The sequence below is a fragment of the Balearica regulorum genome, chromosome 1 (assembly GCF_011004875.1).
Source record: "Balearica regulorum gibbericeps isolate bBalReg1 chromosome 1, bBalReg1.pri, whole genome shotgun sequence".
Lineage (NCBI taxonomy): Eukaryota > Metazoa > Chordata > Aves > Gruiformes > Gruidae > Balearica > Balearica regulorum.
In genome coordinates, this window is record NC_046184.1 from 59,719,201 (window position 1) to 59,734,503 (window position 15,303).

A 15,303-nucleotide genomic window follows, 5' to 3' on the forward strand; every position below is an offset into this window, starting at 1 on the left:
GTGAAACCTTTTATTTGGTTTTCGAGAAACCCTTTCCTTCTCCTTTTGAAATAGTTAACTCTTCTAGAAAAGATCCCCAAGAAATAACTACTGAATCACTACCTTTATTTTAAGGGCAGGGGGGCTTCCACAATGCCTCCTCCCCCACAGCAAGTTACATGGGGTTTACAACAAGGACTAGCTTGTTCACAGGCAGGAAGGGTGAGAGACAGTGGAATCTGCCATTTGATTTCTCTTCTCTAAATGAAAACACTTTCTCATAATTGGAGACTGTAGCAATATTGCCAAGCCAGACATTAATTCATCATCACTGTTTGTATTACAGCAGAGGCAAAGAGCTGCAATTGTGGATTAGGAGGAGGTGTTGCACAAGTGCATGACGAAATGCTCTAACAACCCAAACAGGCAAGTGTTGAATGCACTTTAAAGTGACAAATGGCAATCCTTTCTATTTTTAAGGAGCTACTATGTCTCTGATGGCACAGAGGTCTGGAGGAAGTAAAGACCATCCATGGGAATCCATGGCCTGTCTTCCTCCATAAAATCCTTCCCGCTCTTGACATGTAATATACTCTGGTTTATTCCAAAGACAAAGCACCATAAAAATAATGTGAGACCCACAGAATAAGATCAGCTGCTTTCTGCATTAGCAGCAGTAAAAGAAAGGTACGTTCTATTAAAAGCAAGAGAACTCACCCAGCTTTCTGTTAAAGTGGCAACGTTTGGACAAATTTTCCATCCTTCTACAAGACCCATCTCTAGTGCATTGCAAGGAAGCACACAGTGAATCTGCCACATGCAGGATGCGCACAAGAGGAAAACACTATCTGTATGGCTCCTTTGTGCTCTTGGCTTTGACAGGGAGCCCTCAGAGGCACCCACAGCAGCAGATGTATCCATGCATTGGCACACTGGGGGAAAACTCTGCTTCTTTTCAGTCATTAATGATACATATCTCAGCCAGGTAGCCTCCACCTGGAGAATGAGGCACCTTCTTGTGGGGTGGGAGTATCTGTGCCTTGGGAGGCTTCCAAAAACGCATCCACAACTCACCTACAGCAGCTGCCAGAAAAAAGGAGCTCCGATGTGAATACACGCACATGCACGCACGTGCAAACACACAGCAAAAGGGAGCGAGACCATGAAGAAGGGGGATGGCAGGACTCCATGTAATGGCAGAAAGGCCAGCTCCGGCAGCCCGACCTCAGCCAGGAGGAAAAAAATCCCACCTCTGGCAAGTTCATCGCCCGACGCGCTATTAAGTAAAATCATGCTCTTGCTGGATTGAATTTCTCAGCAGATCAAACAGGATTTAGTATTGTGAATTGTTAACCCCCACCCTCTGTGAAAGTGCTCAGCTTTCTAGCCTAATGCTTCGTGTTTAAACAGATTATTTGGGAAGTGATCAAGCACAGCTAAGGCTCCTATTAACAACATATGCTAAAAACATTGCTTTTTGGACCAGACAGCGTAACAAAGTTGTTCTTTTTGTATTTGTTAGATATTTTGATTGCATTTGTGAAATATATCATGTCACTTTTCAAAGCCAGTGGTGTGTTTTGCCCAAATTTCAGGCCATTTCAAGTGCTAACAGTGTTACATGCTGTCTTGAACAAAATGCATGTTCCCTATGTATAGCAGTTCTACACGCGAAGATTGTGCCATGTTTCACAGAGAAAAAAAGCTACATGGGATATTTTAGGAGACACAAAATTGCGTTTTTGTTTTCCCATTTACTTTACAACCAAATCTGCCTGAACATACTGTCTCCAAAAATTTAAAGATGAAGGAAGAGAAAAACTGTGATTAATACTGAATGAAATCCTCTTAATACATCTGAAATGGTTCTTTGTATAATAATAATAATGTCATGATTCAGGTCTAATTATGGACTGACCTGACAGGATTACTTTTTTATACCCTTCAGAGGAAATTATCAACCCTTTCTTTATTAAAACAAAACTATTTTTACTTCTGATAGTACATGACGATATTGAGCCTTAAATATGTCATTTGTCAAAAAATATAATTAGTTGAATAATAATAGTCTAATACTGAATTTTAGTAACTTAGGACCTTCTAAGTGCTAATTTTTTTGCAAGGAATTCCTTTTCAAAAATATTCAATGAGTGTCATGAGTCGTTTCATGCTTTCAGTAGGCTGAAGATGATATACTAAGGCTCCTATTCAGAGGAATATTTCTGTACCTAACTAACTCAATTAAATATAATGGGAAGTTTTGGACTAGCTTTTGGCTTTGGACTTCATTACCCTTTATCTTTATTATTATTCTTCAGAATTGATGCTTCAAGCTAGACCTCAGGAATTTGCAGGTTAAATTGCAAAGTTTTGTCTATTTTTCCTGATAAGAAGCCCAAAATCATCCAACATGGTGGTAACTGACAATAAATTATTATGAATTAGCTTTTATTATACTGGGGTAACCTGTATAATAACTGTTTCACAAGTTCTGTGCAACTATGTGGCTATAATTTGAAAAAACTTACAAGTAAAATTTATGTTTTCACAAATCTGGCTAAAATCCTTATATTTTCATCATTTAGCCATATCTACCCAGGACTGAATATTTCTTTTCCTATAATTCATGCCAAGTGTGACTTGAGGGCAAAAATTCCACTTTAGGGAAAGAGGAGGCAAGTTTGTGTTAAATGTACGTGTGTGTGCGCACATGCACACACACACACACTCTTGGAAGGAGCGTGAAGAGTTTCTGTATTTCCTAGCATACAGGCAGAGGGGTGAAAAGGAGGTAAGGCTGTCAAAGATATTCAATAAATTGCATTTATCACATCACTTTCCAATCTGTTTTAGGTATATCACCATCATGTCTGCCTGTATTTTTGCCCTGTGTGTGTAAAGCAACTTGGGATCTAGTCCTCCTAAATGAAAGGTGATACAGAAATGAAAGGATTAGTATCATTACAAAAATAGACACAAGGAATATGGAAAACATTCCCCACCAGGTTATAAATATGCTAATGCAAGTCAAATCTGGGACCTTAATTGCTTTACCAGAGTTCCTATAAATGCATAGAATTTAACCTCAGAATGTCCTGCCTAGTCCCGTACATATTTAAAAAAAAAAAAAAAAATTAAAAAAATCCGTCAGATGTATTTCTGAAGGTTTGTGAGCCAGATTTTTTCTGCTTGAAAGCCAGCAGCCCTGCCCCAGCGTTGGTTCGAGTTAGCCCGGTTCCCCTGCTCTGCAAGTTCAGGGAGGGCAGAACTGGGCTGGAATAAAATATTGCACAATCCTCAACAAAATGATACCCCTCACAAACAGCTCCAGGCCATACCATCTAGATTTAGCAACGTGGAAATGTTCCAGCAATTTTGATAATATGCTAAATAAAATTGCTGCCTCATGTTGTACTTAAAGCAGCCCCCCCCCCCCTCCACCCCCAGCCCCCCCCCCCCCCCCAGTTCTTTGTGGCCAGGAGGGATGTGACCACAATGTAGCCTGGGTGGGGGACCAGACCTACAGCAAAGTGTCCTTCCTATCCTGACAGCTCAGAGAAGCACAAAAAGCCGTGCCCAAAAGCAATAGCGCTGCACTAACTAGAGCTTCTTCTCTTGGTGGGGGGGGTGGGGGGGTGGCTTTGATTACCCCCGTCTCACAAGCAGGAGGTGGTACAGGAAGATGCTGGGAGGCCGGTATTGTGTGGGACTCCGTAGTTCCTTGAATAGAAAGAGCGGCCTGAATGGTTGTGTCTGCGATCGTTGAAGTGCTGGTGGCTTGCCAACCCAGGTCTCCCCGGAAAACAGGCCTTCGGTTCCCTGAGAGAAAGGGAGGACTCACAAAAGAAGATTTAAAAAACCCTTCTCCCTTCCTGCCCTAAAGCTTCCCTTTCTGTGTGCGCGTTCGAGCCAAGAAAATCCTTTCAGCCCTGTAGGGTGGGACCTCAGGCCTCATCAAGGACCTCACCACAAGGACTTCCTTTATCCAAAACAAAAAAAAGACCAAACCCATACCACCATCACAGCCTGGTACAAACCTCTTCAGCAGAGGCATTTCTTTCCTTGGTGTGATCCCATAACTAATAATGCCTCAGGGGTTGTTTTACGGTAAGCAGAGCAGGCTGGGTCTTGTGGTTCTTCCCAGAAGGCAACAAAGGCGATCTGTTCCCACAGCCCAACTTTGGATGCTGAGGACCTACCTGCAGCGCAGCTGAGCTGGCTCTCGATTTGGTGGCTTCACCAAGCCAGGTGGTGACAGCACCAAGAGCAAGATGCTCTCACCCTGGGGAGGCATGGGGCTGCAGTACTGCACCCCAGGGCTGGAGCTGGAACTCATGTGGATCTCCTGGTGAAGTATCAACGTATTCAGGGTTACCTTTTGACTCAACCCAAGACTCAGATTTACCTCTTGGTCCCTCCCTGTCTGTCTGTACAGTGCAGGTACCCTTTCCTTCATTCTGCACTTGCCTCTGGTCCGTTTAACTTGCAGTTCAGACCTTGTTTTCTGAGGTGTTGAAGCTCACAACCATCATGCTTATCCACCACCTTTAGCATCCCGACACCTCCCACCCCTGACCCAAGGTACTCTTACAGGATAAATACTAACTACCAACCAGTCCACCCTAAAGGTCTCTGGGCCAAAGCAAATGTGGGCAAAAGCTCCAATAAGTTGCAGACATCGGCATTTGTGATTTTCCTATTCCCTATGCCCTGAACAGTCAGGACTTGACCATCTCAAAAGTACTTACTATTTGCAGCTGGGAATTGCTAAACTGAGGAGAAATGGTGAAGGGGTTGAGGGATGGCCCCTGAAAGGAAAACCTTCCTTGTTTTCACCCCTGAAGAAAAAAGGGCACAAATGCATCTCTCCTCCCCCCTCCCCTCCCCACTGTCTTTATAGCATGTAGGGGCTGGGGGGGGGGAGGGTCAGGGCATTCCAGCGGCTGCTGGCCAGTATCCTGGAAACTGCCTCCTTTTTCCCAGTCCCAGCCCCTTTTATGAAGGAGACAATGTGGACATACAGTGAGTGCCTTGTGCATCACTTGGGCCCCCAGGCCCTTTGACATGGGGATTTCATACAGTGGCTGACCCCCTCCCCTCGCTCCCCGAGGTCCCCCCACACCCAATCCAGGGGGCTTCAGCCTTGCCTTTTTCCAGGCTGATACAGAAAGAAATTACATGCCTTATTTTCCCAAGGGGCTTGAGAGAAATATGTGTAATGTGATTCCAGGGAAATAAATCAGATAACTCCAGAATTTACCCGTGGATCCCTTTTGGTTTATTTACCCAGGTCTCTTCTTCAGCATTTCTCTCCCTCTTTCTTCCACCCACTCCCTTGCCCACCTCTCCCCAGGAGTCCTGTACATTTCCCCTCTCCTTACCATGTTTTGCTCTGGCCCTTTCGCAGGGTGGGAAAGGCTGCTTCCCGCTCCGGATAAGAAGTGGTCTCCATCCAAAGTGTGGCTTGGCTTTCTTTGCCTGTTGTGTCTCATTCCAGAGGCACAACCTCAATCAGAGGATTTGGAGGACTTTGCCGTTACAATATCCTGGTGCCCCTCTTTGGCAGGCTCTCAATGATACTGAGCCCATATCTGGGGTGGAGGTACAAGCCTGCTCCTGAGTTTGTAGTCAAGGCCTCTGTGGAACACTGGTGCCCCAAAAAAGTGCCTGGGTTCATTCACATCACAGGGGATTTGGGCTTAGGCTTCTTTGTTCATCTGAAGGGTGGCTTCCCACTTACTCCAAGACATAATACCAGCAATTGCAATGACATTTGCTACGACAGCTCCACTGAGGTCTCCCACAGGAAGATTTGAGCTATATTTCTTTGATCTCTTCCTAGCCTAGAAAATTGCTTCATACAGGAGCCATTTTACAGGATACCCTGAAGAAGTCCAATGAATTTGATACAAAATACCAGCCTGTCTTCAAAGCTGCGTAACGTGTCATAACCTCTGCTTCACCCAGCTAATGGACCTGCAGGAACAGCTTTGAACTTTGAAGCACTGCACTCCTCCAGGCCATCACAATCACTTCAAATCTCTTGTTCCTCCTGGCTATTCCCTTCCCAGTGCCGAGGCCAGTGTTCTGCACCTTTTCTTACATGAGCTGCTGTCTAGTGGCACTGAACCTGAGGAGGAGCTCCTTGGGCACTTTCTCTAGGTGATGCTTGATACCTGGGCATCTTTTCCTGTTCCTCACCTGTGCAAAACTTTTTCCAGCCTGGCAGAAGTTGTGCAGTTCCCTGCTGCACCCCTGATGTCTCTGTTTCCCACAGATCCAGAGGAAACCACTGAAGTAGTCCTCAGAAGCAGCTTGGATATGCTTCTTTGCACTGAGAGAAAAAAAGAAGCCCACTGGCCCAGCTCTACCCCCCTGGGCCTCGTGACACGCGAGTCTTTGATGAGGGACTTTGCACCCCATGAGGACTGAATATTTGCGTGTACAGACTACAGGCATTAGCATGGAGGTGCACAGGAGCACGTTGATTCGGGCACCCTACGTATAGGTGCAGTACAAGCTGTCCCAGCTGTTGGTGACACCAGAGGGATAAACTCTGATATTTGAGTGTCTTGCAGGTGTATTCACAGTCTTGGATCAGTGCTGGCATCCCTTGCTCAGACAGATGCTTTGCAAACACCTAAAGCCATTGATGTTATACATTGACTTTCTGCAAATTAGCTCTTACGAAGGTAATTGGAGGTGAATTGATCATTTATTTTTCCCTGCTGCTATTAAGGATACACAGAAAATTGTGTATATGCTTTCTCCAGCCATGGTCGCTGAGGCAGACTGGGACTGTTTCATGGCAGGTCTGGAAAATAAGCTTTGATTCTTTCCAAATTACTTCATAAGAAGAGGCATCAGGTTTCTTGTGGCCTGTAATCATGTCAGAGCTGAGGCAGAAAGCAGAAGTTATGTTTGCCTGATGCCCTTGCACCCAGAAAATATGTCCTTTTCCAGAGCATGCGGCTTCTTCATCACAAAGTGAGTGGGGTTTACAGCAAGCTTTCTCCCTGGAAGCCAGGCCAAACCTTCGGCTGTTTATTATGGTGCTTCATCCCTCCCAGCTGGTGCAGCCACATTTAAATGCATTGCCTAGCACTGTAAATCCCACCTAGGAACTGCTCTTCAGCATGGCCCTGCAGTTTTTTTCAGTCAAAACATGTTTACATGCTAATTTACTGCAATCACAGCAACCGCACCAACCCATCTGCACCCTGCCTAGCCAAATCATAACGCTGTGTTCCGGCAGGTTGCACATCTGACATGCTTTAAAATAAAGGGATGGTCAGCCAAGCGGCGGTCAGTGTTGCAAGCTGCCCAGGAGAGGGGGGGTGGGTTTGTGTGGCCAGTGCCTTGCCCAGTGTCCCAAGCTGGGGGATGCCAGACAGCCTCCCTCCCCAGGGCAATGAGCCACTCCTCTGATCACTGGCAGTTGGCTGTGCTGGAGGGACACTTCTGAGGCTCCCCAGAAAGGTTTGTGACTGGTCTGGGTGCTGCACCCCTGCTGCACTACAGGCTGTCTAGATAACCCTGAAGCATGTAATTTCCTAGGCAGAAATCTAGAAGAGCCTTGCTCAGGTGGTTTTGGAGCAGAGAGCATCCACAGATGCCTTGCACAGTCTCACCTGCCAGAAACATCCATCTTTCTTTCTTCTGCATCTCCACCAGAGCAGCATGGTCTTCCTTTCCTCCATCCCACATCCACTGTAGGGACCAGAAGACATTTCATACATTGCACAATACTGACCAAAAGACCCTCCCTCTTGCAAGAGAAGCATCATGATGTTTCCACAACATCAGCGATGATTCCAGTTTGCTTGAAATTTCAAGAGCTCCAGGATGAGGCTATTTTTCATTTCAACATTATAGCCTCTACTGCCCAGGGGCTCCAAAACCCCAGGTGCACATTGAAAACACCACTCCATCCATTTCAATGATGTTTCAGTAAGAAGTGTTTCATTCTTACCCTGGGATGTGTCAAAATGTGGACTGACCAAAATATTTGGCTGCAAATTGCTTAGCACCTGTAGTCTTCAGAGACACTCAGAGCAGGTTAACCCTCCTGGGGGGCTGTCCTTGAAAGAAAGTGATATATTGTGCTGTTAAAAGAAAGTTATCTGAGACACAGGATGAGACAATAACTGTGTAGAAAGAGGGATAAGAAGGAGAGGCCATACAGTGTCTAAGTCAAGGTCCCTTGCTCTACTCCAATGGCTCCTCGCACTGGATGTGTGCTCTGTGTGACTATCCATGAGCAGAGCCAGTACTGTAGAGACGAGAGGGAGGATTTTTTAACCATGTGAAGGCTAATTTCCTGGACTAGGCAGTGGAAGCCTCTTTGCTCCATCTGCACTGGGCTGAAGACCGTGGGTAATCACACTTCATTACAAGCTGAAGCAAAGCAGCACCAAGGAGTTTGCAACCAGCTGGTCAGCAAAGCAGAGAGGCCATAGAGGGAGGAAGTGTGTTTCATAAATGTGGGTAAGGAGTATACATTATGAGCGTGCTGGGAATAAAAACAAGCTTGTACCAGTGAATAGTGAGCCTCAAATTTCAGAGCAGTTCCTGTGGGCCCACTTAAAGCTCATTGCAGTTTTTGAGAAGTCACTGATTCCAGCAATATTTCCAATGTTTAGGAGTGAGGAATGTTGCCAGACCCTCTAGAGCCATGCCTCTAGAAATACAATGGAATTATTAAGTGCATTTAGCGTTCCTGTTTATTGTTAGAGGAGTGATGTCTCCTCTTGTCTGCTGAGTTGCTTTTTTACATGCAACACTCATAAATTCAAAAAAGAGAGGAAAATTACCAGAGTCCTGCTTTTTATACTGGACAGGGGTTGTTCGAGCCACTTGGTCTTGGTCACACCTGGCTGCTACGCTGTGCTTCACCAATATCTATGCAGAGGTCTTAGTAGCACCATGCTGATGGATGGGCTGTCTGGGAAGGGAGGCGTTATACAGCCTTCAGATAGCCTTGTTAGAGCAAAGCTGAAAACTTTTGACATTTTTACTGTCTTTTTCTAATAAAATGAAAACTTTTGACTTGTTTTTGAGCCAGGACGACAAAACAGAACAACTTTTTTATTTACACTTCACAATGCTGGGGGAGGGGAGCATTCAGCTGAAAACTGGTGTGTTTCAGCCATGGGGAAAATTGCCTTCCTACTGTCTCTCCTTTTTTATTGGAACAAATAGACACATAGTAAAAATGTGAGCCAGCTTCTTTTTTTGCTAATACTATAAAATAGGGAGCAAAGCCGGCTTCCCCTCATTTTCCTTTACTTCTTTATTCTGTCCTGTCTTTGCCAATTGGAAACAGAATGCAGAGAGTTACTTTGTCTCTGGAAACAGCTCTTGCAGGGCTTAACTGTGTTTTCAATGCTTTCCAAATAGAAGAGCTTTTTGGAACCTACAAGGCCTTCCTGAAGTTTTAGGGGGGAGGTCTGAGAAAATAAATTAATATTTTCTTCCATCAGGCTTGTTTGGCAAGGGTAAAGAATTGGGGAGAAAGATTCACAGGGAAAATTATATTGGCATTTTCCCTGCTGACTAATCAATATAAGGGGCATTATACATAAATATGAATAAAAAAGCTAAAACTGCCTGCCCTTTCCCTATGTTTTCTTCTCCAACACTACTGCCAGCTTTCCCCTCTCATGAACAACCAATCCTTCTGAAAGTGCTTTGTTGTCTGCTTAGCATAGGCAGCTAGGAGCAGAGGGGTGGAAGGTGTATGTCCTTCCCATGACACTGTTCCAACTCCAAAGCAAACACAGTTTCTCAGTTCAGAGGAGATCCTTCATTAGTGACACTGTAGATGCAGATACTGTTTCTCTAAATCAGCAGCAGAAAGACAAACAGAATCAAAAAGCAGCTCTGTAGTGGGAGAGCAAGAGAATAGGCTTCACGACTACTTCAGCTGTGATGATAAAGATCCTTGCTCAACATCAGAAGTTTCCGATGCCATGCCACATGCTGCTCTCCATCTTTTACAGAATAAAGATTATTAAATGAGCTATAGCAAGGAATCATCGATTAGACTTGTTGCTCTGGAAAAGATTAGGAAAGCATTTGGTTTTCAGTTTGAAAATAAAAGGGAAAAGTCACAAGCCTTGGAGGAACTATTCAATGTGGTTTTCATCTAGCTTGGCAGGTTTCTCCTGAAGAACAGAAAGCTGAAAGAAGATAGGAATTAGGAAAACATGCTGTGACCTGGATAGAAATTCTTCAGCAAAAAGGGAAACGCAGAAGCAAAACAGTATGTAATGAAATAAAAAAAAATCTTCTTTACCGATGTTTGTCTCTCATTTCTTCTGCAGGGCCAAGTATTTCCAGGGGAAGAAGGTGAATGGAGAATTTGATATCCGAGTGGAACAGGTCAGTGACAACTGAATTTGGCTCTAAGAAATGTGTGCAAACAGGGCTGAGATGTTAATGACAGATAATCTGTGGATATTTCTTCTCTTGAAGAAAGGAGCTAATGAGTTCTAAGACATGTCCATTGTCACTGATGGGCTCGGCCCTGGCCAGTAGCGGGTCCATCTTGGAGCCGGATGGCATTAGCTCTGTCGGACATGGGGGAAGCTTCTAGCAGCTTCTCACAGAAGCCACCACTGTAGCCCTGCCACTACCAAAACCTTGCCACGCAAACCTAATACACCTTAAAATGAAATTTTCTGTAATGGTGATGGGATTATAATTTCTTCCATTGGAAGACTCACAGCTCTGTATATATGCCTGAAAATGTGCAAAGCCAGTATGCCACAGTACATGTTGATGTTATGTTCCACATGCGAACTATACAAGTCTTCTGACTTACCCTGATTTAAGCCTAAACCCTTTGGTTTAAGTGTGCAAAATAAATACTTATGGCAAAATCTTTTTAACTGTTGAAAGTCCATAGGAACAGTAAGGAGGTGCATGGTCTGTTTTCTGATGTGCTCTGCAGGGCATTGGACAAATTCTCTGTTTCTCTGTTACCCTTGCCACTAGCCATTCATTTCAGTTGAAAACTGTTTATGTTGGGATCTGTCCCCTCCTCTCTGTTTTGGTGCAGTGTCTGTCAAAATGAAGTCTCAGCATTGACTGAGACTTTGGATGCTGATGTCAAAGTAGAAATCATTATTAATAATCATCTGAAGGCACCTAACTTGAAAGCAGGCATAAGAAGAGACACATGTAGAGATGAGCTGGTGATCATGAAGGAATTGTATGCTTGTTTTATACTCCTTAGGACTATAAAACTGCTTGGATGGATAAAGCAAGCTGGCTGGTGAATGTTGTTTGAATGACCTGATAATTTCTGTCTATATAAAGCTGTTGATTCTGCATTGTGTGTGTGTGTGCGTGCGCACACATGTGCGTGTCTGTATAGAAGTATTAATGCAATGGTTTTGAAGACTTTCTCAGGACCCATTGCCCTTGATAATGTGCTCCTTCTCTTTTGAAAGGAGTGCTGTCCAGTTGCCTAGGACTATACATGTGCACACACGTTCTGATCAAAGGCTATGTCTGGGACAGAAAAGTTAGCAAGTCATTTTCTTGCAACTGTGATACTACGAACACTTCATTTTTCTCTTTTTATTGGTATCACACCTGTCGGTACTGGGTGGTATTAGCAAGAACAATTCTCACTTGCAATCCCTTATCCAAGTCTTTATTTTGCTGGTTGCCCCACTAAATGTCCTAAAAGAGAATAGGAAAAAAAAAAATCACACTTCTCACATAGAAGCATGAAATGAAATAATAATTCAGATTTGCTCTTCAAACCTCTGATCCAACCTGCTCCACCACTCAAAGCAGGGTCAGCTTCAAAGCTAGACCTGATATTCTTCAAAATGACCTGTTAATTCTTTCCTAAGCCTCCAGCCTCTGCCTTTCCCCTCATAGTCCTTCTCAAATGTTATTGCACTTGAGGTCCTTATAAAGGAACTATCTTCAAATGGTTCGTGAGTGGAGAAGGGCAGAAGTGTACTCTTGATCCCTGATGGGTTATACCCAGTAATGACCCTTATCATCGTCACTAGGTAGCTTATCACATTTCCCCAAGGACTCTTTCAGGGGGACTTTCCCAGTCTGTCTCTTGAAACCCTTCCTGCAGGCTGAATGCCCATGTTTGAGAAGAGGCACCAAATTGCTCCAAGCAAAGATGGAAAGGGCGGCATTAGTCTGCTGGAGAGGACCATTGCCAGGCCCCTTGCGGCCTTTTTTAAATACTCAGCATAGTGACTGCAACATTGCCCAAGGGAATGAAGCGCACAGTGGGTAGGAGAGTTGAGGAACAATGAACAAGGGCCCTGGCTGCTTCCCCTCGCCCCCTCCCTGCCCCTCTGATCAGGCAACCGAGCCTCCATGTAGTGGGCAGGGAAATGCTCTTGACTCCCCCAGACCTCAAAAGCAGAAGGGATGACCACTTTCCCCATCTGGATCCACTGTCTATCAAGGGAAACACAGAAGCTGCATTGTCAAGTGCAATCCTCGAATCTGACCTCAGGCCCCTGTGCATATCACTGAGGCCAAACGAGGGGCACTTCTTTCTTCAAACTCTGGCTTTTTGTTCCTTTCTTTTTTTGCCCATCCATCCTTGCTCAGTATTTCTTGATATTTACTTTTCATTCATTTCTCCTTCCCTGATTATCTGGAGCCTTTCTCACTTCTTCATCTTCCTCAAGCATAATCCAGGAGCCTAACTGTTGTGGAACAGGTCCCCTGCGGCTGAATGAAGACCCTCTTGACCTGAAAAATGAATGTTCTTCCACAATTTTATTACAGGGGTAAAAAAAAAAAAGAGAAAAAAAATGAACAAACAAACAAAAACAACCAAAAAACCCCCAAACAAACAGGAAAGAACTGTGTTTACCAGCCTGGTCCACATGTTGCTCTTTGAGTTCCCAGCTCTCCAGTCTTCACTACTATAACTGCCCTGTGAACAGCACACAGACTGTGCCATGGTGCACAAGCCCTACCCTGGCTGTTCATTTCTCAATAAACTCTGCATCAGATCAAGGTTTGAGTCTTGGGTCACTTGGTCTGCTCTGTAAGTTCATTTACTTTTTCAGTTTTCCATTTAATCCTTCTTCAGATAACCACAGATTATTGCGTCAGCCAGAAAAACAGTTTGCCTTAGGAAATTTTTTTATATTTTATAGGAAAAAACACTTTTGATCTGAAAAGCTAAATAACAAAAATATTTGAATGGCAGAAAGCAGTGAAAGGAAATATCCAAATGTTAAATACTCTTGAAAAACCACATTGGGAAAAAGCAACTGCTCTATTTTTTCTGACAGTGCTAATTTTTTTGCCATTCTTCCAGGATGCTCTGTAGTTGGTTTAAACCGAAGGAAGAGTTAGCATTGTTGCTTTTCTCTTCCTCTTTCTTCTCCATCTTTATTACATCTTAATTCTTTCTTAACAAGCCATTTCAGCAATCTTTGGGGGAAGCAGAGCAGGATAGTAGGTGATTTTTTTTTAAAGCCATGACATCACTTATTTATAATGGATCAGGAGTGCTGAAAGCAGTGCTGTCTCTCCCTCTCAGCAGCGGGAAGTCAGTTATCTAATCTGGTTATACACCCCTACCAGCTCTCTGAGCTGCCTCTCCCCCTTGGCTGTCATCCGAGGAATGCAAGACGTATGTGATCATGCTGTCTCGTTCCGTCTGTCCCACACACACCCAGCACTGTGGAAGATACTGGCTGATTTCAGCTGAATTGGAGAAACAGGCAGAAGTTTCAAGATACTAAGTTTCTACAAAAGGTGAATTCAGTTCGTATTAGACACTGAATAATCTGCAGGGAAGAGGCTGTTAAATGCCATCCTGCTGCTCAGGAACCTGCTTCTGTAAGTCTCAGCTTGTATGCAAATAGGTTGTATGGACTCTCAAAGAAGGTTTTCTTTCTGGTTCTTTAGCACAGAAGTGAATTGCATGACCTCAATACCACCCACAAGCCCTTGTTCTTCAGTGAGCCCATTACCACCAGCCAGAGACAAGAGACATTGTGGCACCGCCTGGTGCCAGTGAACAGGAGAGAGAGTTGTCAGGGACACTGCGGTGGGTATACCCTCTCCAACATCTGCTGTGTCCTGTCATTGATTAAAATGACTATGAGTCCTGACTTTGTTCCCACCCTTGTGGCTTTTCTAATCTTCGGCATGAAACCCAAAACATTCTTGTGCCTTAGAGGCTGCAGGGTGTATTATTGCCCTCCCTTGACTGAAACCCAGGCGTGCAACACCATTGCCTTCTCCCTGCTGTCTGTAAGGGAAGAGGCGCAGGGCTGAGTGAGGGCTGCGGCAGCGGGTGGGAAGCAAGTGCAAGTCCTCTCCTGAATCAGGGACTCTTTTTCTTTAGAGGCAGTTTGGATTACATATTTGGATATTTTTCCACTACAAGTCCTTCTGTAGCAATGATAGTCATTTGTAAGACTGAATGAAACACTGATCAAAAAGTAAAAATCTGTATTATTTGACCTATTCTCATTAAAACCTCATGGTTTAAGTTTTATTCAGTGTGGGTAAGCCCCTAAGCTTTAAGAAGATGAGTCTAAAAATACTATCTCTAGTTTATGCTAAAAATAAAGTTCATTTAGATTTTGATCTGTGTTGTTGCTTTTACTTGCCTTGTGATTTCTAGCTTTGAGAACTACAGTGTATACAATTCCAGTTCTTTTCTCTAGAAATACAAAAGCTAGAGAAATTCTTTTAGAAATGAAAAGTATATAAGTTTGATCAAATAAAATGTCTGTAAGGCTAAGCTAAACTTAAAGAAGAAAGTTAAAGTGCCACAAGAGTTGACAACACTGCTTTTAGTCTCTCCTTAAATTAGTTTTGCTTTTATATTCTCAATCCTCCCTCACTGGCCAGAGGACAGGAGGCATTAGGAAACACAGTATATTCAGGAAGAAGAGGAATTGTACCATAGACCTTATGCTCAGTCAAACATTTTCCATGACTAGAGGCAACTGGTTGGAATTCATCACCTTCTTCCCCACCCTCTCTGCCCTGTCCCAGAGAAAAACAAGCCTTGCATGCTCCGAGGATGTCGTATGACTCTGGGGTTTCCCGTATGGATCATAACATACCCCAAGTAGGGGGGTCTCCACGGGCGTGAGGCATGTCCCATGCACAAGGGGGATGCCACGTGGTTGTACATCGCCAACACAACCAGGTACAAGCAGAAGAGGGATGGAGAGCTGGGGCTGAGGAGACCCGGACAACCACAGACCCATCAGCCAGACTGTGACACTGTGGGCAATGGCTGGATGAGTGGGACACTCACCACAAAGCGAGAGATGTGCGGAGCGGGGTCACTGGGATGAC

At 44.3% G+C, this 15,303-nt stretch overlaps 1 protein-coding gene across 2 annotated transcripts in view; it reads left to right on the plus strand.

Moving 5' to 3' along the window:
* Positions 1-15,303, plus strand: part of SYN3 (synapsin III) — a 203,255-nt gene that overhangs the window by 24,156 nt on the left and 163,796 nt on the right. For both annotated transcript variants that reach the window (XM_075753811.1, XM_075753818.1), the window contains one exon: positions 10,305-10,362. In XM_075753811.1, the coding sequence (XP_075609926.1) occupies positions 10,305-10,362 (58 nt within the window). The remainder of the gene's footprint in view (positions 1-10,304; positions 10,363-15,303) is intronic.